At 47.8% G+C, this 24,370-nt stretch overlaps 1 protein-coding gene across 2 annotated transcripts in view; it reads right to left on the bottom strand.

The window, feature by feature from the left end:
• Positions 1-1,855: 1,855 nt before the first annotated feature.
• Positions 1,856-24,370, bottom strand: part of ANKFY1 (ankyrin repeat and FYVE domain containing 1) — a 44,980-nt gene continuing 22,465 nt past the window's right edge. The window contains exons 8-26 of one of the 2 annotated variants that reach the window (XR_014541902.1): positions 23,054-23,258; positions 21,518-21,586; positions 20,715-20,914; positions 19,444-19,541; positions 18,417-18,642; positions 17,910-18,008; positions 16,132-16,285; positions 15,217-15,385; positions 12,798-12,916; positions 11,522-11,678; positions 11,182-11,382; positions 9,548-9,724; positions 9,153-9,300; positions 7,916-8,006; positions 7,396-7,520; positions 6,440-6,586; positions 5,844-5,934; positions 3,631-4,698; positions 1,856-3,547 (exon numbers count right to left, since the gene is read on the bottom strand). Coding sequence is in view for 1 of the 2 variants with exons in the window: in XM_083587466.1 (XP_083443592.1) it covers positions 4,566-4,698; positions 5,844-5,934; positions 6,440-6,586; positions 7,396-7,520; positions 7,916-8,006; positions 9,153-9,300; positions 9,548-9,724; positions 11,182-11,382; positions 11,522-11,678; positions 12,798-12,916; positions 15,217-15,385; positions 16,132-16,285; positions 17,910-18,008; positions 18,417-18,642; positions 19,444-19,541; positions 20,715-20,914; positions 21,518-21,586; positions 23,054-23,258 (2,609 nt within the window). In the remaining variant the exon portion in view is untranslated. Of the gene's footprint in view, positions 4,699-5,843; positions 5,935-6,439; positions 6,587-7,395; positions 7,521-7,915; positions 8,007-9,152; positions 9,301-9,547; positions 9,725-11,181; positions 11,383-11,521; positions 11,679-12,797; positions 12,917-15,216; positions 15,386-16,131; positions 16,286-17,909; positions 18,009-18,416; positions 18,643-19,443; positions 19,542-20,714; positions 20,915-21,517; positions 21,587-23,053; positions 23,259-24,370 lie in introns of both variants that reach the window. The other variant, XM_083587466.1, reaches the window with a different exon arrangement.

The raw sequence follows: 24,370 nt of genomic DNA, 5'->3' as shown, positions 1-24,370 counted from the left end.
GGAGCATTCCCTGAAGCGAGTTCAGCAGACTGGTGTAAAACCTCAACTGCTGTTTGTATGGTGGTCAGAGGAAGCAAGATTCCTTCAGTTTCAAATGCAAGCCCATTTCCCAGGCAACACTATTGCATTCTGTTACCCTTTTCCTTTTCCAAGACAAAAACTGGTCCTTGATTAATATCCTGCTAAATAAAGCAACTTGGTAGACAACAAAAATGTTAAGTTAGACCAAATCTCTACTCGTGAGATAGGTTTTAGAGAAGTGAAGTGTTGGATGGGTGGGTATCCTGAGCAGCAGTCCCTTGGATTTTCTGCCTTCTAAAAAAGAAAATAAGGTGCGAGTTGGCCTGCACAGGTGAGCCCTGCTGGTTAAGGGTCAAGAGGCCAGCCTCATGACTGAGCATGGCTGGGTTTGCCAAACAAGCACATTTCATTGGAATGTGGCAACACATGACAATACAGGCAGCATCTAAGGCCCCATGAGCCAGACTCACATCAGGCCTGTAGGAAGGACACAGCCCACCAGCTACCAGGAGCAGAGTGAACTTCCTGTAGCTGCTCATTTTCCTTGTGCAAAAAAACCAGGAGGAGAGAGAATGCATTTGGCCTAGTCGATGATGAGCAGAGGAGTTCACAGCGACCTTCTAGAAGAAAGGAATGGCGGTTTGTTGCCCAAAACTGGGAATTTCCCCACCTCCCCATCCCCAATAGAAAGCCAGGGAGCACAGCAGCTGCAGCCAAGGGACTTTGACAGAATATCATCTTGTGTGGGTGACATCTCAGCGTCATCTTTCAGTGACGTTAGTTGTGTTACTTTACAAAAAGGCAAGTTCCCCATGATCAGGCACCGGGCAATGGCTTCTACTGTTGCAGAATTTAATTTTTAAAGACAACTTGGAAGGGTACTGACCAAAAGTGAAGGGTTTTCCTTCTACTGAGTTCACAGTGCAAGTCACATTCAACACCTCTGCCTAAAATGCAGAACGGAAGGGAAAGGAGGACAGGGAAAACAGCTGTGGGCTGATGATGGGTACACGGAGCTAAGAACAGGCATTCTGCCTTCTGCATCCTCAATGCACACACTACCCAAGTCTGCTTTGGTCATTATGGATTGCTTTGGAAGGAGTTTGGATTTCCTGCATCTTGAGTTGCATCCTGCATTTTGCCTTCTCGAGATGGGAAGCTAAAAAGCCTTGTAGGTCTGAAAAATCAGCAAGTCGTGTTTGTTCTGCAAAGGTCTAACAAAGAGGCAGCTATCACCAGAACACTAGAAATGTTTCTGGAGTGCCAGCCCCCCAAACCGTGCAGATACCCTCGAGTTTCAAACACCTGCTCTAGCTGGGGGGCTGGCATAGACTAAAGGAAGTCCACTGCTGGGAGTCGATTTGGAGCTCTCCTAGAACTCCTCAGCCCCAGCTGTATACAATCCTCACATTTTTGTTAATGCATCTTCAGAACACAAAACAGACATTTAACAGGGATCGTGTTTTTAAGTCCCAAGACAGGGCGTAACAAGCGGCCAGTAAGCCTTCCACAAGAACGGGTAATAAAAGTCCACCTCACTTGTCGAACTGGGAAATACAGATCAGAATTTCAAACTCAGAAGCCCCAGCAAAATCTTTAGGGTTCCATTTCACAGCAAGTCAACTGATCAAATGATAGTGCAAGCTACAGCAGAATGAGATTTGGTGGACATTGGAATCCTCTCTGAAGATCCATTTCTCTCCCTGCAAGGGAGTTTGAAACAAGGCGGCTTAGGCTAGGAAAAATAATTCCTGCTGCAGCCTCTTCCAGCCAATTCACAGGCTATGGTGGATTTCTCCCCTGGTAACACAATCTTCGGGCCAGTCATGCAGACTCAGGCTTAAAAACTTTTATTAAAAGTGCTTTACAGTGATTAGTTTTGTGCAACCCGATGAAGTCCACCTAGAATCCAAAAATGCACTGCCTTCCTGGAAACACCCCCATTCTCAATTTCCAGGCTCTGTGGGGCTGTGTGCACGGGCAGCTTTTGCAGTGGATCATTTGCTCAAATGCCAACAACCCACAAGGGGTGCTACTCTGCTTTTTTGGGTTAGTCACACACATGATGCCAGTTCAGAGAAATGCCTGTAAATCTAGAAAGGGGTACTTTTAAGAGAGGATCGGATTCATGGTGCATGACCGAGCTCCATCGCCGGCACCTGTGCAGTGTTAAACTGGCCTTGGAGAGACCATCTGATGTGTCAAGAGACCGTTCCCAGGTGAAATGCTACTGTCCCACTGCTTCTTTTTTCCTCCCCAGTGCTCCTCTGGAACAAGCCTTTTGCGAAAAGGGCACCCCTTCCTAAATGACTTATTCCTCAGGGGCAGAGAGACAAAGGCAGGTCAAGAAGGTGTTGAGACAGATTATTTTGGAGCAGAGGGCTGGGGGCAGGAAGAGGAGAGCAGAGACGAGCAGGAATTCTCCCCACAAAGTGATGGTGTGGAAAACACAGTAAACCCACACATAACTGAAGAGGGTTGGAGTTCCAGTTCTTCCCCTGACAGAGGTCAGACTGTCTAACCCCATTTGAAATGTTTTTAGCATCAATCTTCATAGATTCCCCCCACCCAAGTTGTCTTTTACTGCACATAGGCCAGGACTTTACTGAACATATAAAGCTGTTATATCCTATAAAAAAGTAGCACTGTGGTTTTTCAGGTCTTTTTACACACGAACATATGTAAGTAGGGGATGACACATTAGTATTCTAGAAGGGGGGGGGGACAGAGGGGAAGAAAGAAAATGAGATCTGGCGTTATAAATGATATTTCCCTCTCCCCCATATATATATATATGTACACAGAATGAAAAAGTAGTAGTGGTTACTAAGGTTAAGAGACAGACATCCCAACCGATTCGTTCTGGAGCAGCGACAGAAGACTTTGCCACATCCACCTCCCAGGACTTTGTTGTGTTTCTAAGAAGGCAAAGAGCTTTACGTCTGAGCACGTAGGGCGTCTTCTTGCTTGCTGTATCAGAGTTGCACCCAAACAGCCTCTTCAGCATCAAAGTCTGCTTTCGCAGGGACCCCCTTGTGCTCCTTTGGAAGAAGTGGACCCAATGGACAAAGTTAGCCGTTGTGGAGAAAAGTGTGTGTGTGTGTGTGTGTGTGTGTGTGTGTGTGTGTGTGTGTAAAAAAAGAAAACCAGTTAAGGCCAGGTGATATTGGCCTAGCATTGGACCTGCAGTGATCTGGGAGAGCTCCTCAAGAGGGCCAAGTCACTAACAGCATCTTAAACGGAGAAGGCCTCAGGGAAAAACCCACGACAGCTGGGAACTCCGGGTGGTCAGCAGAAGTGCAGCTAGGACACGGCTGTCTTTGCGATCAGCTCCCACTGGATCATCACCCTCATATCAGGCTCTGTGCCACCGTCACCCCTGCCTTGTCCCACCCCGTCCATCAAAGCAACTAGCCAAATCCAGATGCTCTGTGCTAGCTCCTACACTGTGTTCCCCAACGCTGAGCTAGTCCAAACCGCTGGACCTTCCTTCCAACATCACTGTAAACCAGCCTTTGCCCAGCTGCTGCCCTTCGGATGATCTGGACTCTTGTTGGCTGAGGCTGATGGGAGCCCAGAACATCTGGCGGGCACCAGCTTGGCGAAAACTGCTGTAAACATATGACTATTTGCAAAGTTCTCGATATGTGCTGAAAGGGCCAGCCAGCAGCTTTTCCTCCCTTCCAGGAGCCTTTAATTTGGTAACGAAGCTCACTTTCTTTTTCTGTCTGTCTGTCTGTCTGTCCTCCTCCTGCTGCTGCCTATTTTTTAATCTTTATTTTTAACATGGAAGAGAGCAGATTGGGAAGGGAAGATATCAACGTTCTGACAGCATTGGAGCTGCCGTTGCAGCTCCTGTTCAAGCAGAAGAAACTGTAAAGCTTCTGTCGTAAGGCCACACAAAGGAATTCTTCAGCAAATGCATTTAAACGACAAAACCCTGTTTTGAAGACAGCAGCTGCTTCTGGGAGGGAACACTCACTGTGCATAGCACAGTTGCCCATTTTAGGACAAAAGCCAGCGAGGGAACCAGAACCTTCTCTCCAGGAAGGTAACAAGAGGGGCTGGTCATCACACAGAGTTACCCAGGAATTTGTTAAGTGCTCACAATATTCAAACACCCACCCCTCCCGCACCCCACAATGCGATTGGGCTTCAAAGCAGCCCTGCTCACAGCTCGGCAGCCATTTGCACAGGCCTGCTATGTTACATGATCCACAAATGCACAATTTTCATTTTCTCTGCCCCGCGCCAGAGTAAGGAGAGGGCCTCTCACTCAGTTCACATTTGTTCTCGCACCAACTTTGCAAGAGTTCCAAGTTGTTCCCGATCCAGTTTTCTAGCGTTAACATTCGTACAAAACCCATTTATACTGGAATATAGTGTTTGCGTGGTCCCTTAAGTCAATCAGTTTCGGCCGTTAACAGGAAGACAAAATAGGTGCCCCCCCCCCCGCACCCTGCAACCCACATCCCTGCGATAGGCGGTTTGCAAGGAGGAAGGAGGGGCGTGGCCTGGGAGTCACTCTCCTTTGCGCAGGGGAACTAGGAAACTCCGCCCAGAGTCAAGACGTCAAAGCAGATGTTGCAGACCCGGACAGGCTTGTTCAAGTCGAATTTGATGATGGGGATCTCCTTGGTTGAGCACTTGTGGCAGAGAAGGCGCCCGCAGTGCCGGCTGCGAGAGAGGAAAGAAAATTTCAGCTGTGCTCTTTTCTACCTAGCTGTGCTTAACAAGAAACCTCTCCTTTGCTTCCCAGTTTCTGAGGAAGTTTAGAAAGAGAGGGGGGGTTGCTGTGCCTTCAGGGGATCGTACCCCTTTGCCACCATTTATCAGGTGCTTGCTCTGAAAGCTGGCCTTGTGTCCTGAGCCCCACCTAGCAGATAGACCCGCTGCCTGGACCCAAGAAAGCAGTGCCAAAGGGAGCCGAAGGAGAGGCCTCCGGCTGATTCATAAAGCAGCTTGTGACCAGGGATGGGAACTGGGCTTCCCAGAATTAAAAAGTCTGCGGTTCCTTCATCGAAAGCAGCTCTTCAGTTAATTACAGTGCTATCAACAGGGATGGGGCAACCTGGTGACTTCCAGGTAAGACGCCCAATTCCCATCTGCCCCAGCCAGCGTAGCCAACAGTCAGAGACCATGAGAGTTGCAGCCCAACAGCATCATCATGGCCACAAGCTCCCCACCCTTGGCTTACCAAATCCCAAGAGGAGCAGAAAGGAGAGAAGAGCCCCTAAGAGCTCCAAGAACTCTCCTTCCTTGGCCTTCCAACCTGCTTCAAGCACTTTGGTGGTGGTCCAAACCAGGATTAAAAGTTATAGAGTTAAGCTACCTGGCCAGGTAGGACATGCCCCAAATGGTCCATATTGAAAACACTCCCCCACTGCGTGCAGAGCTAGGATGATGGGTGGGGGGGGGGAACTATGGGGTGGATCCTGTGTTTCGCACCACAACCAAAGGCACATGGTCTTCATGTTTCTGTGCACAAGATCGCTAAAGCAAGCACGCTACTGTCTCATGCTGCATAGACCTCAGTGCTTCAGTGAAGAACTCTTTGTCCTTTCCACACTGCCCATGCTCTGCCCTTGCACAGCAGGTCTGTGCTGAAACCTCTCCCAATGGGCTTCCCTGCCTCTCCTCCCCTTCCCCCTGGCCCAGTCTAGAAAGAGGTGAGAGGCGTCTTTTCACCTCCTCTGGAGGGAACTATGCCTTCAGCCCAGGCAGCCTTCCAGGGGTGGCGGCAGGTTCTGAGTGGAACTACCTATGAAACAAATCAAAGCTGCGTCCAAGTGGTGGATCAATCCGAAAAGGCCGCCCCTTACCAGTGATGCTTCCTTGTCGTGACCCCAAACTTGGCGCTGCATTCGTAGCAATTGGAGCCGTCGCACCAGGGGGGTTCTTTGGACAGCATGTCTGCGCAAGAAAGAATTAAATGCAAGAGGCTCCTCGCCAGCCTTTGCCACCGTGGCTTGTGACCTACCCAAGCCCTGAATTCAGCCACGTGTACGGCTGCCTGCCAGACACACTAGACATCTCACCCTCTACATCTCACCCCATTTGTGCAGCCCCCTCAAGGGCTTGAGCTCTTATTGTGCCTTCTGCTTGCCTGGGTGGAGAGGACAGAGGGGGTGTGTGGAAACTAGTTTACGGGGCAAAGAGAAAACTTGCATTTGTTGTCTCGCCCACTTTTGCCTCTGGCCATACCCACCCCTGGCATGTGGCCCCTGTAAGGTTGCCCTCTTTCAAATCATTTCACTAGTAGATCATCCCACTAGTAGAGATTTGGTCTCACTTAACATGGCCCTCAGACTGAGGCAGCTTCCTGCCTCTCCCTCCCTGCAAGCTTTGCCTAAAAGGCCTCCTTCTTCTCTATGCACAGCCCACCTGCTGCACAACAGCAGTGCTCAAGGGCACTTACCCAGCAGCCGGAAGAGAAGCTGTTTGGTTGCAACTTGATAGTTGAAGATGTTGATGCCTTGATTGTTGTTGACGCCCAGGCGAGCGCCGGCTCTCACAATGGCCCGGCACAAGTTGGCATTTCCCTTCATGTAGGCCAAGAGAAGCACTGGGAAGAGAGAAAAAGAGAGAGAGAGAGAGAGAGAGAGAGAGAGAGAGAGAGAGAGAGATGGGAGATTTCATTGTCCGTGTCTCTGCTTAGCCAGTCCCGGAACTGCCAATTGTCCTGCACCCAGGCAAGCAAAATTCCACAGGAAGCGCCAGGAGCAGGCAGGTCGGCGATAAATCACATGGTGTCAGTGAAGTTAACTCAGGAGGCTAGGCAACTCTTCCCAGGAGGCACAGCAACTCTTCCCAGCAGGTCTTGCCCCAATGAGACAGTTGTGAAGACTCAAGGTCCCCACCTTCCCACTGCTCTTTAAGGCTCCTCCCCTTCTAGGTCCTTCCCTTGAAACCTGAGAATTCTTCGCCTTGTCTGTGTTTGCTCTGCCCTCTTCATCCCTCTTCTTGTTCTGGGAGATCAAGTGGGATGGAACTGGTTGCGGCAGGAAGGGGAGACCTCCTGGCTTCTTCTGCAGCCTGCTTCATCTCTGCCTCTTCTCTCTTCCCCCACCCCCAGCTTCCACTTCTGGACTGCTCTCTGCCACAGCCTCTCCCTGCTCACTAAGCCCTGTTGCCTCTTCAGCTTCCGACACCTCCTCCTCCCTGTCTGTTCCCCTCTTCTCCCTCTGACCACTCATCATGGTCCCAACACCAAAACCCTGACTCTGGGCCTTCTCCCCTTGGGGACTCCTTCCACTACTCCTCTGCATCCAGCTAGTCCAGGACAGCAAGACACATGCAGAAGGACTTTGAGAGGCTAATTTGATGATGGCAGTTGCATGGTCTTTTTAGCCAAACCTATCAGCCAAGGCTTACCGGTGTTCCCTTCAGCATCTGGCTTGTCAAGAGGATACTCCGGCATACATTCCAGGAAGAGGTCAAAGATGGCTGCCGCATTGTCCTTCCCGTATTGCCCCAGGATGTGCATCGGGGACTGACCCCTGATAAGGAGACGGAGAGGATGTCACACAGGACAAAAGCCACGCGCAGGGCAAGAAGTCCTCTGCTCCCCACTGCAGGGTTACGTTTTGGGGGGTGGTACTTCTGGAGCAAAAGGGGAGCTTTCTAAACCTCCTATGGCCCACTGCTAGTGCTCGCTGTTGCCACAAAATAAATATTTACGAAGCTGGGCCCAAGTCCTGCTCCAAGACAAGACCCGGAGAGGGAACGGAACATCCTGCCAATACTGCAAAATTACCAAGGAATTCCTTGCACAGCCCTTCCCCTGAATGAAGCAAGCGGGGGGAGAAGCCCGCCCCCCTACTGAATGAGAGAGAAAAACAGTACAGAGATGCTCAGAGTCGCTTTTCCCAGCAAAGGCGGCTGTTACATTTACCTGAGGTTAAACGCTTCTGCGTCCACAGTGCACTCTGTCAGGAGGGCACGGATGTTAGTCAGACGTCCCTGCATCACTGCCAGGTGCAGGGCTGAGAAGGGAGAGAGATGGAATACATGATTCAGAGGGAAAGGGAAGATCTGTAGCCACCTCTCCATGCCACTTAAAACCAAAGGCTGCATTCATATCATGCAAAAATCAAAATAAAAATCAGGTTGCATTAAGCCAGATTTCCACCTGTGCAAGAATTTCACCTTGCGCAATGGAATGTTTTCCCCCCTCCCCCTACCACATGCCCCCCCAAATCTGTTCTAGAGGTTCCCTGAACACTCCGGAGCAGATCTGAGGGGCACATGGTTAGAGAGGTGTAAATCCCTCCTTGCGCTGGTAGGACAGGTTAGTTTAATACTGTCCGTATGTCCTTTTTTTTTTTTTTGCTTCTTTTTTTTTTAAAGAAATCATTCTAAAGAGAGGACTCTACACAAAAAGAGTCGAGCAGAAATAATGCAACCTGTATGCATTTTACAGATTAGCATGATATTCGTTTTGCATTGCATAGTTTCTTCTGCACTGTGCCCTACTTGCATTTATTTAGCTGTGAATCCTGCATTGCAGGACTCCGTGACCCTTGGGGTCCCTTCCAACTCTACGATTTTTTATGATTCTATGGCTTATCCTCACTTCTGCTCCTTATGGGTACTCCTGCCCACCGTCTCAGATTTCAGCAAGCACAGAGCACCTTCCCGTTTCCAGCATCCCTCCACAAGCTTGGCAGCTAGAAACTTGGCAGTTCCTCTTTATAAGGAAAGCTAAAATACTAAGGAAACAGTTCTGAAGCCGATGCCATTTGCTATAGATGCTCCTACACAAATGCAGCAGACACAACACGGACAACGAAGCAGCTAGCCTCCAGGCTCCAGCTCCCATCAGCCCCAGTCAGAACAGGATGGCAGGAGTGACAGTCCAACAACACCTGGAGAGCCCCATCCCTACTCTAGGCCCTGCTGAGGGAGGCCTGGCTGGAAATAACACTATAGTGCCACCACAAACGCTGCTCCCAGCCTCAAAAGAATGAGATCTGCAACAGTACCAAGGTGTATGTTCTGGCCCAGGAAATCCTTTCCCTACAACAGCTAGGAGAAAGGGGGAGGAGCAAGCTGGAGCTAATGATTTTGCCAGGAAACAAGCAAAGAAAGATCAAATCCACCCATCTTTGGACATCAAAAGCAGAGTTTACCGTTGTTCCCGTTTTCATCCACAGCTGCGAAGTCTACTCCGTTCTCCAGGAGAACCGAGCAAATGGTGGGAAGGTCTTGCTGGGCAGCGAGATGGAGGGCTGTCTGGCGGTGCTTGTTCAGCTCGTTGACTTTGGCACCTGCAAGCAGCTGTTGTGAGGAGAACACAAGGAAGGAGGAGTTTCTCAGGGTCTAATCTAGTGGACTATATATGGCAGCCACCTATAGGCCGGTTAAAAATGTAACTCCTGTCCTCAAGCAGCTGCTACACTGGTTGCCAGTCATCTCCTAGGACCTAGTTCCTAGGACAATCGGATGCATTTTATTCTTCCTTACACCCCTGCCCCAGCCATGATGAAAACGGCAGATTTCAGACGCCACCTTCCACAACACGTACCAGGTTCCGCACAATGATTTCAGAGCCAGCCTGCACGGCAAGATGCAACGGAGTTAGCTTGGAGGCGTCCTGGACCCTGGAATTGACGTTTGCCTGGACACTGATCAAGAAGAGTACACTCTCGATATCGGAACTCTGAACGGCCACGTGGAGGAAATTCCGGCCTTTGTTGTCCACCTATGGCAGTGGCAAAACCATAATTAGTCACGTTTGTGAATTTCAACACATCTGCTTAATACAGGGGTCAGCAAACTTTTTCAGAAGGGGCCGGTCCACTGTTCCTCAGACCTTGTGGGGGGCCGGACTATATTTTTGGGGAAAAAAGATAAACGAATTTCTATGCCCCACAAATAACCCAGAGATGCATTTTAAATATAAGCACACATTCTACTCATGTAAAAACACCAGGCAGGCCCCACAAATAACCCAGAGATGCATTTTAAATAAAAGGACACATTCTACTCATGTAAAAACACGCTGATTCCCGGGGACTGTCGGCGGGCCAGATTTAGAAGGCAATTGGGTCGGATCCGGCCCCCGGGCCTTAGTTTGCCTACCCATGGCTTAGAATGAAACCTAGCTGAACACCCACCCCCCCCCCCCCGGTTTCTGACACACCCTGAGACATGTTTTCTAGTTTGAAAATTTGCCAGTCACTACCCTGTTCCTTGTGGGTTTCATACAGATTTTTCCTTGTCAGGAGAGGAACAGAAATAAAAGACTGGGATTTCTTAGGCATTTGATTGATGCAGTGTGTTTTAGGTTGCTTGCTTGCACACACACACGACACTTAACAAGAACTGCAGAATTCCAATTGATCAGTGGGCTGATTTGAAAGATTGGTCATAGAATCAGAGAGCTGGAAGGTACCCAAGGGTCATTTAGTCCAACCCCCTGCAATGCAGGAATCTCAGCTAAAGCATCCATGACAGATGGCCATCTAACCTCTGCCAAAAACCTCCAAGGAAGGAGAGTCCACAACCTCCCGGGTCAGACCGTTCCACTGCCAAACAGCTCTTACTGTCGGAAAGTTCTTCCTGACATTAAGTCAGAATCTCCTTTCTTGTAACTGGAAGCCACTGGTTTGAGTTCTACCTTCCAGAGCAGGAGGGTAGGACTCGACCCAATGGCCAGCTCCTTATTTCTTACAACAGCAGTTGACAGCTGGGATGGGGAACCACTTGCACTCCAGATCTTCTTAAATTGTATTTCCAATCATCTCTGACCATTGGAGATGCTGCCTGGGGCTGAGAGATGTCAAACCCCAGCCACATTTGAGGGCCAGAGGCTGCCCACCCCCAGTCTAAGGATGCCACACATGCACATCCAAGTTTAGAGAGGATACGCAGGAGAAAAATGTTGGCATAAGGATCCACAAAAGGGGAGAAGGGAAGTCAAAGGGGATTTATTGATTATATTTTATAATTGTTTTCTTTGCTGTTGCTTGTTAACCTGAAAATGCAAAAATAAACTCATTAAAAAAACAAAGTTTTTTCGTTTTCTTTACGCCTTCTCTCTCTATCCTGGGTGCTGTGCAGGCCTAAGATGACACACTGACAGTGACCGTGATGCCTCAGTCACTGGGCTAATGACGCAAGAGCATGTATGAGGGGGTGCACTTTGGTCCCCTGTACCTGCTCGGCCGCTCCCGGTTCCCGCTTCAGGATTGCCTCTGCCGCCTTGTTGTTCTTGTACGTCATGGCGCAGGCGAAAGGGGTCATGCCTTGCCGGTCCCGTATGCCGAGCTGGATTTCCGGGTGTGAGATCATCAGCTGGATAATGACACCGTGCTGGTTGATAATGGCAACGTGGATGGGCGTTCTGCCTTCTGCATCCTACAAACACAGGCTGGGTTAGCCAGCAGCGTGAAACAAGCATGCAACGCGTACAAAGGTCGGGAGGACATCAGTGGTGCAAGAAAGGAGCCGCCAGCGGAAATAGGAAAAAGCCTACGAGGCTTTTTCTGTTTCGTACCTGTGCATTCACATTGGCTCCAAACTCGAGAAGGCACTGCACCGTTTCTTCAAGGCCCCAACAAGCCGCCAAGTGCAAGGGCGTCTGTCCATCGCGGGCTTCCTCATCGCCCTCGCCGTTGGCCCCTGGCTGCCTCGGGCTGTTGACGTCGCAGCCGCTGGGAAGGAAGCAACAGTGCTACCGTCAGCCTCAACAACTGGAAGCACGGCAAGAGAACCCTGGAAGCTGCTTTGCACAGAGCTGGACCAATAAGCCACCTAAAGGTCCATAAATAGCAACACCCTAGTGGTCCCGGGCCCTAAGGAAGTTAGATTAGCCTCAACCAGAACCAGGGCCTTTTCAACACTGGCTCCGGCCTGGTGGAACGCTCTGTCTCATGAGACCAGGGCCCTGCTGGATCTGATTTATTTCCACAGGGCCTGTAAGACAGAGTTGTTCTGCCTGGCCTTGGCCTCCTGTGATGAGGCTGCATTTTAATATTTTAATGTTTCAATATTTTAATGTTGTATTTAAGTTGTATTCATTCAACTTGTTTTTTATTATTTGGACTACAGTTCCCATCATCCCTGACCGCTGGTCCTGTTAGATAAGGATGATGGGAGTTGTAGTCCAGCTGGGGACCCACATTTGGGAAATCCTGCTCTAGGATTTCAGTCAAGGGTCCTTTCCCAGTCCTATGTAGAGACAGAACACGGCGCTTTCTGCATGCAAAGGACACATTCCAAGCCCTTTCCCTAAAAAGAGAACAGGTTTCCAGTCCTCAAGGTTGTGAGTAAAAGATTAATGGAAAGGAGGACATAGAAAATAGCCTTATATGGCATCAAAGCACTGGTTCATGTTTACACCAACAAACTGTATTTCTGGCAGGGGCCTTCCCAGCCTTTCCTGGAATCACAGACTCATAGAATTGTAGAGCTGGAAGGGACCCCAAGGGTCATCTAGTCCAACCCCCTGCCATGCAGTAATCTCAGCTAAAGCATCCATGGCAGATGGCCGCACAACCTCTGCTGAAAACTCCCAATGGAGGAAGAGTCCTTGGAGATCCAAAGGATTTAGCCTGGGACATTCTGCACGCAAATAAGGCAATCTCCCATAAGCTGCGCCCCCTTCCAAAGTATATTTGGCCCACTGGGTCCACACACAGCGGCTTGTCAACAGGTTGGCTGATGGGGAAGGAAAGACATTGTTTTCAGGATCCCACCCAGTCAATGGCCTATTGGTTTACAAAGCCTTAACTGTTGGCTCAAGCAGTTTGGACAACAGGTTTGTTCCCCACCTGCGGATAAGGAAGCAGGAGATCTGTTCGCTGCTCTCATCGATGGCCCTGTGCAGCAGAGTCTGTGAGCAGCCTCCCGGTCCTGGACCCCAACACGTTGCATCGCAACCGTGTCTCACCTACAGGAAGAGAAGAGATGCTTAGGGGGGAACGTAGCACAGCGGTGCTTAATGTTTGGGTTCTTAATTTAAAACATTTGATTTTGATTTTGTGCTGTGAACTGCCCCAAGACCTCTGGATATTGGGTGGTATATAAATTCAATAAACAACAACAACATGGAGAAATACAAAAACTGGCTTCGGAAGGGCAACAGAAATCAAAGCTCTTCAGTTATTTCCCTCCTCTCTTTTAGAAAACAGCTTATTGTACAGCAAAATACAGTTATTTTTTACTAGAACTAAAAAGAATTTAAAAAAAAACAGACTTGAAAATAACGCACATTATAAAACAGATGATATTAACAACGAAACAGAAGGAGTAAGCCATTTCTGGGATGAGGTTAATGATTTGGCACTTTTTTCCTGCTTTTCTTACGCAGGCAGTTAGTGGCAGCGAGGGCTTCTGTTTCTACAGTCTGTTCGTTGCTGAAGAGCCTATTAAAGACAACTGATTACCAAAGCTCTTTTTAACAACATGGCTTGCCTTTGTTATTCTAGTTTAATTTATAAGAGTATCTATCTATAAACCTGGAAGTCATTCAAAAATAGTCATTGTGGTGTGTAGAAATATCCACACCCATAGAATTATAAAATCGTAAAATACAGAACAACCAGAAGGTGGATAAAATGAATTATCTTAAAAATGGGGTTTGCATGGGCTAAGGCAGATAAAGGTTAAAGATACATGGATAGTCTGGGAATCTGGAGGTCCCTAACTCTATCTCTTTTAGGTGAGACTGATATTCTCAGGTTGCATCCTACTTATAATTTCCTCCTCCTTATACCTTTCTTGCTTGGACCTCAAGGTGAGAGGTCATCTTTAATTATCCTCTGAGAGAACCAAGGAGAAAGCATAGATTCATATGGAAGTAGAAACTTTTCTATTGCAAATCACATTATTTTCTACGATGAACAGCTTTATTATTTTCTTACCTACCTCTCTGTGTGTGATTGCAAGAAGCCCACTCTCTAAAATCCACTAGTTTAAACACTGCTCACTCTGCACACCCAAAAAGGTTTCAGCAGATAATTGACCGTGTTATCTTATTAAAAACCACTGAGACACAGTGAAATGATAAAATAATAAAATACAGAACAAGATGACCAGGAGTGAATCAAAGGAATTCTCAAAAAAATGCCTGGACAACAAACATGTTTTCAGCAGGGGACAGAGTATCAGAATTGTAGGAGCCTCCCTGATTTCAATAGGAACGGTGCTCCAGAATACTGGTGAAGAGACATTAAAATCCTTTGCATGCATAGAAACTAAAATATGAGAACTGTGGGAGAGTTGTGCACGCAAACTGAAGGTGCGTAGGCTGCTCAACCTGTTAAATGAACAGCGTTTGTTCAGTCTCTCCAGTAAGCTATTAGGGTTTTGGCAGAGTGTGCGACCAACCAGCCCTTCTCAATATTGTACTGGAGTCTCGACGTCACTTTCTGTGTAGCATTTTTCTATCTGGTTTTAGGAACCTTGCCTGCTTTAAACATTTTACACTCACCCGCCCTCTTTTTTAAAATATAAATTTAACAATGCACTCAAAATAGTGCAGCCTGTTACAAAATCACTGAACGAACTCAGATGAGGAGAAAGAAGAATGCAATGAGGATACCTTGTTTTTAAAGCCCTCATGGTGGAACGGAGGCTACAGGAAAAGCTCCGCCAGGAAGGCAGCAGCTACTCTCAAGCTGTTGTCGCTGATAGTTGAATACAACAGCCTTGCCTCTCGTTGCCTCCCTCTCTCCTACTCACAACATCTAGGCCAGTCTTTCCCAACCTGGTGCACTCCACATGTTTTGGAGGACAGCAGGGTGGGAATGGCTGCCCCAGGGATACTCAAACCATATCCATCTGCTGTTTCATTGATTCTGCAACCAGTGCAGTGTCTGTGAACAGGGTGAAAGCAGCTCACAACACTGTCATGCAACATCATGCATTAAAGAGAGCAGGAGAGAAAATAAGGTCTGTGGCTCTCAACACCAGCCACAAACAAGCTTGCAATGCAGATCCGTCTCGGACTTCTCCCTAGGTTTTACATCCCACAGCAAAGCCTTCTTTTTCAGTTCCTCCCTAGTTTCATTATGCCCAATGACTTGAAGAACAAAACAACGCCCCCCCCGCCCCACTTTATCCTGGCATGCATTTTGTACAGAAGCATCTCCAAGTTGATTGGTTAGAGAAGAGTGATGATGACTGTGAAAAGGATTCCAACATCTAATAGAAGAAGAAAAAAGAGGCTGCAGCAGTCACTGCTCTTACCAGAGTCGAAGCAATATCTTCCAGGTTGTTTTCCAGAGCCAGCCAGAGCGGAGGGTTCCCTCTGTCGTCTGGCACAGACATGTCTGCTCCCCGGGTGCAGATCGCATCGACCACAAGAGGGAGCTGGTTTTTGATGGCCAGCTGGAGGGCCGTCTCACCATCCTGAGTCCTGCAAACAAGCACACTGTGCTATATGCAGGCAGACAGCCCCAGGTGGTGCATCACCGACAGTTTGGGGGAGGGAAGTACAGTGGTACCTCCGGCTGTGAATGAGATCCGTTCCAGAGCTCCAGTCGCATCCCAAGGAATTCGCAACCAAAGGTGCTGCTTCTGCACATGGCATGGTTTAGCGCCTCTGTGCATGCATGAGCGGCGAAACCTGGGAAAATATTTCCGGGTTTGCCGCATACGTATCTGGAAGGATACATAACCGTAGGTGAACGCAACTAGAGGTACCACTGTACTATTAAAAAAATTGCAGAAAGAACAAGAGAGACGATAAAGGCTCAAAATGGTACTGAAAGATAAACCTTTATCAAGAGCCAAAGATTCATCATCCCTGAACTAATCAGCTGGGGCACAAGTGAGTCTGCGGTACCCCTTATTTCCTTTGAGGTTCTTTTAAAAGCACCATACAGAAACAAGTTGCCGTCTCATAACCATAATAGAAGATAAACGAAGATCCCATCCTTATGGTGCCAAGATAATTCAGGTGGCATTTTCTGTTACCATCCTTGGTTCTCTGTGGTGTCAACCTCCACCCACCAGCAGAACCCACTGATGCCCTCTGAAGCAACCTGCTCAGCCCAAGACAGCGCCAATTCATTGGCCCGAGTGTGCCTTGCGGGGGCACTGGGCCTGCCTCTGTGCTAAGACTCTCACACAATTTTGCAAGTACAACCAAGGCCTTTTTACCTGACGCTGATATCTGCTTGGTGCTCCAGGAGGAAGAGGGCGCTCTTGCTGTCCTGCCTCTGTATTGCCATGTGCAGCAGAGTCTGCCCGTCTGACATCGTGTCATTGATGGAGGCCCCAGAGCCAAGCAGCTGAGCAGCAATAGTGTGCATTCCTGCCGGGGGCGGGGGGGGGGGGGGAGAGGAAAGAAACGTCCAATTTATCCGTTAAATTTCTGCCCTTTCTTTCCTTCAAGGAACTCATGACTGCCTGTAGAGCTCCCACTCTCTCCCCTCCCATTTTGGACCGTCAGATAAGGCATGAGAGAACAGGGTTCGAATCCCCAATCAGTCATGAAGCTCGCTGGGGGCCAGTTGCTCTCAGCCTAACCTACTTCACAGGGTTGCTATGAGGATAAAATGGGGGGGGATGATGTATGCTACCCTTGAGCTTCTTGAAAAGAAGGTGGGGTGTAAATGCATTGTCCGTAGCTTTCGTTGTCTTTTAGAAAAGTGGGACAGAAGCACTCGAAAATAAACAAATCCTTACTCTGGGACACTTCACATGTTATGGCATTTGACAATAGGACTCCCCCAACCTGGTGACTTCCATATGTTTAGAAGCGGCGCTCAACATCTGGGGAAGGCTACTCTATACACATGAACCTTCAAACTGCAGTCCTAGGGCCTGGCCTGCAATCCTGAGACTGTGCTCCCATAGTTGGAGTATGAAGCCATGTAAATTCAGCTGTATTCCCCTTTTTTCTCTTGTCAAGATACTGCGAGAGGTTAAGGTTTTCAGGGATTTGCAGGCAAGTTGGAGTTTGAACTTTACTCCTCCTGGCAGCTTTAGGCACAAAATTTGTTTAGGTACAAATATGCCAGATTAAAGGGCTCACATATTGCGCTGCCAGATGCACTTCTGTCAGACAAACACGGTTTTCTAGCTGCCTGCGGATGGAGGCCTGTTAGTTTGTGCTATGTTGAAACAGGAGAGCAGATTTGTTTATGAGAATAACTATGAAGGGTTCCACTGCCGCCACCATCTACTTTGGTAATCCAGCACATAAGTAGATGCTGTTTTTTAAAAAAACGAAAGCCCAACCTGTGGCTTTCTAGGTGCTGTTGAACTTCCAACCCCAACAGCCCTGGCCAGCCCCACAGCCAGTGAGCAGGGATGATGGGATTTGCAGTCCATAGTCTGTACTATGATGTACAAGTGGAGCAGATACGGCCTGCGCAGGATGAGGGACGGGATCAACTAGCTACTCAGCATTAAACAGTTCACCTCCCCTCTTATTTGAAAGAGGCTCCAAGGTGGTCATATGACAGCACACAGAGTGTAACAAGGACTGAGAGATTGCGGGGGGGGGGGCTCATTTAATCTCACTGTAAACAAGTGGTACAGTGACAATAAATTATTTCTATTTCTATTTCCCCCATACCCACTACAGACAAGTGGATGGAAAGTCATAGCACTTTATAAAGCCCCAGTGATTTCAACAGGAGAAATGGAACACACTTAAATCTCTCTCCCTTTTGAAAGCAGTGGGATTGAAAGATGCTTAACTCTGGTTGGATTGCTCCCTTAGGGTTCCAAATATACTCTGAGAAAACCCACTGAAATCAATGGGCTTATCAGTCACGACAATGAAATTTTAAAGCGTCAACTGCTGGTTGAATACAATCCTTATTTTTTTTCTTTTTTTAAAAAAGGCTTCTTCTATTGTTTATTGGAGTTGAGGCCACCTCTGCCCACGTGCTCCTAAAATTTCAGACCATCCATCTTTTGGTGCTTACCTGTCCATAAGGCTAATCCCAGGACTGTTTGGTCTCTGGAGTCCTTGAGACTGAAGTCAGGAATGATCTGCAGATTGTTGGTAGCATGAAGGGCATTTGCTAGAAGAGAAAACCATTAATTCTCTTTTAAGCCTGAAGTTAATCCTGTTTGCTTCGAAGATACCAGGCTGCATACGCATTATACCTTTAAAGAACATTTCCCACCCACCCCTAGAAGAGTTCTGGGCTCTGTAGTTTACCCTTCTGTAGTTGCAGGAAGTAAGGACTCTGAATGCCAGTTGATAGAAGCCAAGGGGTTGCGGGGAGAGTGCCCTTGTGCTTGGGGGTCCTACTTGTGGGCTTCCCATAGCTGCATCTGGTTCACCACTGTGAGAACAGGATGCTGGACTAGATGGGCCACTGGCTTGATCCAACAGACTCTTTTTGATGGTTCATTTATCTGCTTTTCTGCTCCTATTCCCTCCAGTTCCACCCCTCCCAACGGGCAGCTCCCCACAGAAGGCTTACCTTTTTGCTCCAGTATGATGGACACCACATCCGGGTGGTTATAAGCTATTGCCATGTGAAGAGGAGTTTGCAGGCTGACGTTATCTGCCGTGTTGGGCGTCGCTGTCCCCTTCTGGGCAGGCACGGCTTTCTCCGTCTGGATATTAGGATTTGCTCCTTGCTGCAGCAACTCTGCCGTGAGGTTGGCTAGGCCATGCCGGCAAGCTGTGTGCAGCGGGGTCTCCCCCTTTATGGAAAGGAGAATTTGGAAAACTTAAAAAAGACCATCGATTTCAAGAGGGAGAGAAAAGACTCATGAATTGGATTTCAAAAGCAGCTCCCACAGAGCTCAGTGCGCGACAAACAACTGTCAACACATTTGTGGCTCCTCAATTTTCTAAGCGCTGTACATATGCTGCCTGCAGGTTCTCAATCTAAGAGACGCAATATAAAAGGAAAAAAGAATGGGGAGGGAAGAGGAAATAAAACAGGGGAGCAGCTGCTCCTTCACTAAGGCTGGACAATGTCAGCTTTTCAACACTGAAATGTCTCACCAGCCAAACATTGAGATATAGCAATACATCACAATATTGAAAAACAGAGGGAGGAACAAGCTGCATCGGCCCTGGCCCCACAAGGCGCTGGGGTAGAAGTCCCTTGGCAGGAATGGCAGTGGTTTCACCTGACACCCCATGGGGCCGGGGCCAATGCAGCTTGTTCCTCCCTCTGTGCGCTGGCCACTAGTGGCAGAGTCAGGTGCAGGCAAGCCCCACCCGCAATATACTGCCAGGTGAAGGTGCCATTGCACTCTGGCCTTCAAACTGGCCCAGGGCAATGAATCGATACATCGCCCAGGCCGAACACACACACACCCTTTCTCCATCTCATCACAGTAAAATGAGAAATGGTCCAAACTATCTGCATTTTAATACTTGCACTCTACAGTAAGCAGTTACGGTGCTGTTAATTTCCCTCCATGCACCAAACAGATATATGGAGTGTCTGAGCAGAATTCTATTTCATTCGACATTCCCTTCTCTTCACCTACCGCTTTATTCCGGTGGTTAACTTTGGCCCCATGAGTTGCCAGGAACAGAGCGGCAGCCTCGTTTTCTGCCCCTGCTGCTCTCTGCAGCAAGCAGTTTCCTATAGGCAGCCAGCCACACGGGTGGGGGAGAGAAAAAGAAAAAGCAGAGTTAGAACAGGAGCCGAAATTCCAGCTGTTATCTTGCATTCTAAGCCAGGACACTGGAGGGCAGGGCACAACTGAACTGATGTGGCTTATTACTGACTTCCTGATTATTAAGTGTGCTTAAAAAGTAAAGGGACCCCTGACCATTAGGTCCTGTCGTGACCGACTCTGGGGTTGCGGTGCTCATCTCACTTTATTGGCCAAGGAAGCTGGCGTACAGCTCATGCGGCCAGCATGACTAAGCCGCTTCTGGCGAACCAGAGCAGCGCACAGAAACACCATTTACCTTCCCGCCGGAGCGGTACCTATTTATCTACTTGCATTTTGACGTGCTTTTGAACTGCTAGGTTGGCAGGAGCAGGGACCGAGCAACGGGAGCTCACCCCATCACAGGGATTCGAACTGCCGACCTTCTGATCGGCAAGTCCTAGGCTCTGTGGTTTAACCCACAGCGCCCACTTTTTGTCACAAGTGACCTCAAAGCGATCTCTCTCTCTCTCTCTCTCTCTCTCTCTCTCTCTCTCTCTCTCACACACACACACACACACACACACATTATTACAAATCACAGAACACAATTAAGGTAACAGGAAAACACCAGCAACATCAATAATAAAGCCACAGTATAAAAACCATACTGTATCAGCAATACCAACAATAAAACCTCAAAATCAGTACTATGACATAAAACACACTTAAGTCTAACCATCACCACAAAAAACTAGAAGAAGAAAAACAAACCCAAGTAAATTTCCATCAAACCATGAACCCCCAAACACCCATGCCTCCAGAAAGAGGGCGTTTCACAACTGGGGCAGTGCTACTCAAGAACCTTTTGATTTGTCTTCCCCCTGATGTACAACAGCTGGAATTTTGTTTCCTCAAGAGACTCCAGTGTCTTTTTGCTCAATTCACAAAAAATGTTAGCTATCTGAAACATGCAGGCCACACACCCCTCCCACTGCACCCTCTTTTCATTGCCCTCTGTGCTAAAGCAAACCAAAAGGTTGCTCGCTTTAAAGTTTCAGCTCTGCTGTTGCCTCTTTCTTCCTTTGGCTTGTCTTCTATCTGATTTCTCAACTGCTTTCTTAGGGACTAAGTTACTGGGACGACACAATTTCTCTCACCGGTTGCTGTGTCGGGAGCGTCTGTATTGCTGCCCCGCTGGATGAGCCTGGCCGCAAAGCTGTTCTCATCGAAGGAAGTGCCATTTTCCACCAGGACATCCTCAAAGGGGTTGACAGACGGGTCAGAAGACACCGTGATATACTGAACAGCAAGCCACAAAGCAGTGCTTCCTTCATGATCCTTCAGTTCCAAATCGAGCCTGGCAACAACAAGATTCCGATTATGCCCCACGAACAATTTCAAGTCGGGACTTTGTTCTCAGGAGACACAAATCAAGGCTTTCTAACACTGGCCAGTTCACCGGATTTCACCTGTCTGTTTATTGTGCCTTCAACATCCAATTTTTGTATTTTCTGCCTACCTAGTCAACTAGCATTCTTTTTCTCCTGATTGACATTTGCCCATTCTCACTGGCAGCTTTTCATTTACTGGGAGGTTTGGCAACTTGAATTTGAATCATCTGAGACCTTTTAGTACAGAAACACTTCCATTCTGCCACCACTGAGCCACTTCCCCAAGCTCACCGTTCCAGCCACCTCCCTGCCCTATCGAGAAGACCCACCCAAGTGCCTGTTGCAAAACAGAACGGTGATAAGAAACACACAATTCCACAGACAAGAACTGCCAGACAAGTTGCCGGCTACGAAGGGAAGAAGTTTAGGAAAATTCTGCCTGAAATTCAGGAAAAGTCCATCGTTCCCAGACGGTCTCCTAACGTACCCAAAACTTGACAAGGACATGGTTTCTCCTATTAAGAGCACCATCCAGATAGATTATTGCATTAATCCAGTTTCACACTTACTGCTTGCACTGGAGCAGCTGGCTGAATACTGGGTCATTTCTCACAACGATGGAAGCATGCAGTGGAGTCCTGGGGGTGCAGAGAGAGAGAGAGAGAGAGAGAGAGAGAGAGAGAGAGAGAGAGAGAGAGAGAGAGAATGGGGTCAGTTGAATTAGGGCAAAGGTCAAGGAGCAAGATCTCTTTTGTAAGTTGGCAACTTCTTGGAGCACCTGACACTCAACTCCTCCCTCAAATGGCTCTACCTGCTTGTCTTATTTACACCGGAGACCAACATCCATTTTAATTATTAACAGCTATTACTAAGCATTCAGCAGTCGGTTTTAGATTTACTTCTGTACCCGTCAACAGGTTTCACCTATTTTCAGTGACAGACTTAACGGGGTGCAGATATTTATTTATGTATTGAAATCGTTTTTATTTGATTTTACAAATATAAATTTATAACATTCCAAATACATATCCATATACAGAGATTACTCTGAATCTTGAGACTTCCCGCCCCATCCCCTCCATGGGTCCTACTGCCAGCATTTACAACTGCGTATTATTCCATATTCTATATTTTAAATCAATCCATAATACCCATAGTATTTGTTACATTACAAGTGAGTTTCAAATCCTGCTAATGTTTCCATCTGCTTGCAGTGGTCTCCTAGATAAATTATAATTTTTTCCCATTCTTTTTAAGAAGTTTTTGTCTTCTTGGTTTCTGAGTCTCAGGACCCTGGTGTTTTTAACCCTGCTCCACTTCCTACGGATGGATCTGAATTACCACCGCCAGGTCACCTGGCATCTCTCCCCGCCCGCTGGTTCAACACCACCTAAGACATTGAACAGCCCAAATTTCAGTCACCAGATGCCTGGGATAACAAATACGTTTTACCCTGGCACTGGAATCCCATCAATAACATACATGCTTTTACATGCAAAGGTTGCAGTTTCTATCACTGGTACCTCTGCCAGCCAAAATAAGCAATACAACAACAACAACAAATTTTATTTATACCCTACCCTCCCCGGCCAGAGCCGGGCTCAGGGCGGCTAACACCAATAAAATCACAGTAAAAACATAATAGGGGGAAAGAGGGGGGGCAAAGAAAAAAAAACCAATTTAAAGTACAGGTGCAGCCTCATTTTAAAGTAGCTGATAAATCAAGACCATAAGGGGAGGGAAACATAAGGGTCAGACCGATTCCAAACCAAAGGCCAGGTGGAACAGCTCTGTCTTGCAGGCCCTGAGGAAAGATGTCGAGTCCCGCAGGGCCCTAGTCTCTTGTGACAGAGCGTTCCACCACGTCGGGGCCAGTGCTGAAAAGGCCCTGGCCCTAGTTGAAACCAATCTAACTTCCTTGAGGCTCGGGACCTCCAAAGTGCTCCACAGGGCATACCAGGAGAGGCGGTCCCATAGGTACGTGGGTACAAGGGTTTGATGGACCAATTTTTCCAATTCTGCATAAAGCATCTTCAGATGTCCAGATCAACATTTCAAGCAATAGGTCAAGGAAACATACAAACACAACGCCACCCAACAGTCACCTTCCTTTGCTGTCCTGCATGTTCGGATTGGCTCCTGCCTTCAAGAGGGACTCTGCAATCTGTGCCATCTCTGCCATGATGTCCGGCTTGTGCTTCTTGGGGCTATAGGAGGCCACAAGGTGCAAGGGAGTCTCCTGGTCTCCCAAGGTTGCAGCATTCACCCGGGCACCGTTTTTAACAAGGAAGCTAGCAGCAAATTTATCTCCTTTGGGGAATGACAAGGAAAGAGCAGAAGTCAGGTAGCAGGATTTTTGAAAAGCACTCACTCCAAAGAAACCCTCCCTAACAATCCTTCCCCATTTGCCATATCAGTCAGAAAAGTGTAAACGGCAGAGTATTCCTTGTATCTGTAGAAAAGGAATAGGTTTGTTAAAAAATTTAAAAAGACCCAGATGCAGGGCTTTTGATGGAAAGAGGATTAGTGGTCTCTATTTGGGTGTGTTATTAACATTATGAGCTCAAGGTGGCTTCTCCCTGCCCCATTTCATCCCTAAAACAACCATGTGAGGTAGGCTAGGCTAAGAGGCAGTGACTGGCCCAAGGTCACCCAGTTAGCTTCATGGCCAAGTGGGAATTTGAAGCCTGGAATCCAAAATCCTAGTCCAACACTCTCATCACCACAGCACACTCACGTAAGAAGATAAAGCAAGATTATTCAGCAAGTGCCTGGGCAACTTGTTTGGCTCACTGTGTTCTGCTTATTTAGAGTTCTGAAGAAAATACAAATAACACACGGAGGACCCACAAAAAAGTTGCTGGATGCCTCTCTCTTCTAAGTGACTGCTTTCCCTATGTGTTTAGATGGGGAGAAGAATGGAAAATAAGCTGTTTAAAAGAGAGTCGAGAAGCAGGCATATTTGGGAGTATCTGAGGTTGCAACACAGCTAAGACTAAGTAGCCCTGGACCAGGTCGGCCTCTTAAATGGGAGACCACCAGGAACCATATAGAAAAACAGATTTAAAAAATACAGTGGTGCCTCGCAAGACAAAATTGATTCGTTCCGCGAGTCTTTTCGTCTTGCGTGGTTTTTCGTCTTGCGAAGCACGGTCAGTCGCAACTGCACCTCTTCAAGCGGTTTTAAGAAAAAAGGAAACAAACTCGCAAGACGTTTTGGTCTTGCGAAGCAAGCCCATAGGGAAAATCGTCTTGCGAAGCAACTCAAAAAACGAAAAACTCTTTCGTCTTGCGAGTTTTTCGTCTTCCGAGGCATTCGTCTTGCGAGGTACCACTGTAAATTTTAAAACTTCTGATGCATCCATATGACATGTCAATTCACATACAGTTTAGTGCTTATGTCCTAAATGGGGAAACACCAG

The sequence above is a fragment of the Podarcis filfolensis genome, assembly GCF_964270895.1.
Source record: "Podarcis filfolensis genome assembly, chromosome: 15".
In the NCBI taxonomy this organism is placed as follows: Eukaryota; Metazoa; Chordata; class Lepidosauria; order Squamata; family Lacertidae; genus Podarcis; species Podarcis filfolensis.
Note: the sequence above shows the minus strand (reverse complement) of the source record. Positions and strands in the feature narration are given on the sequence as shown.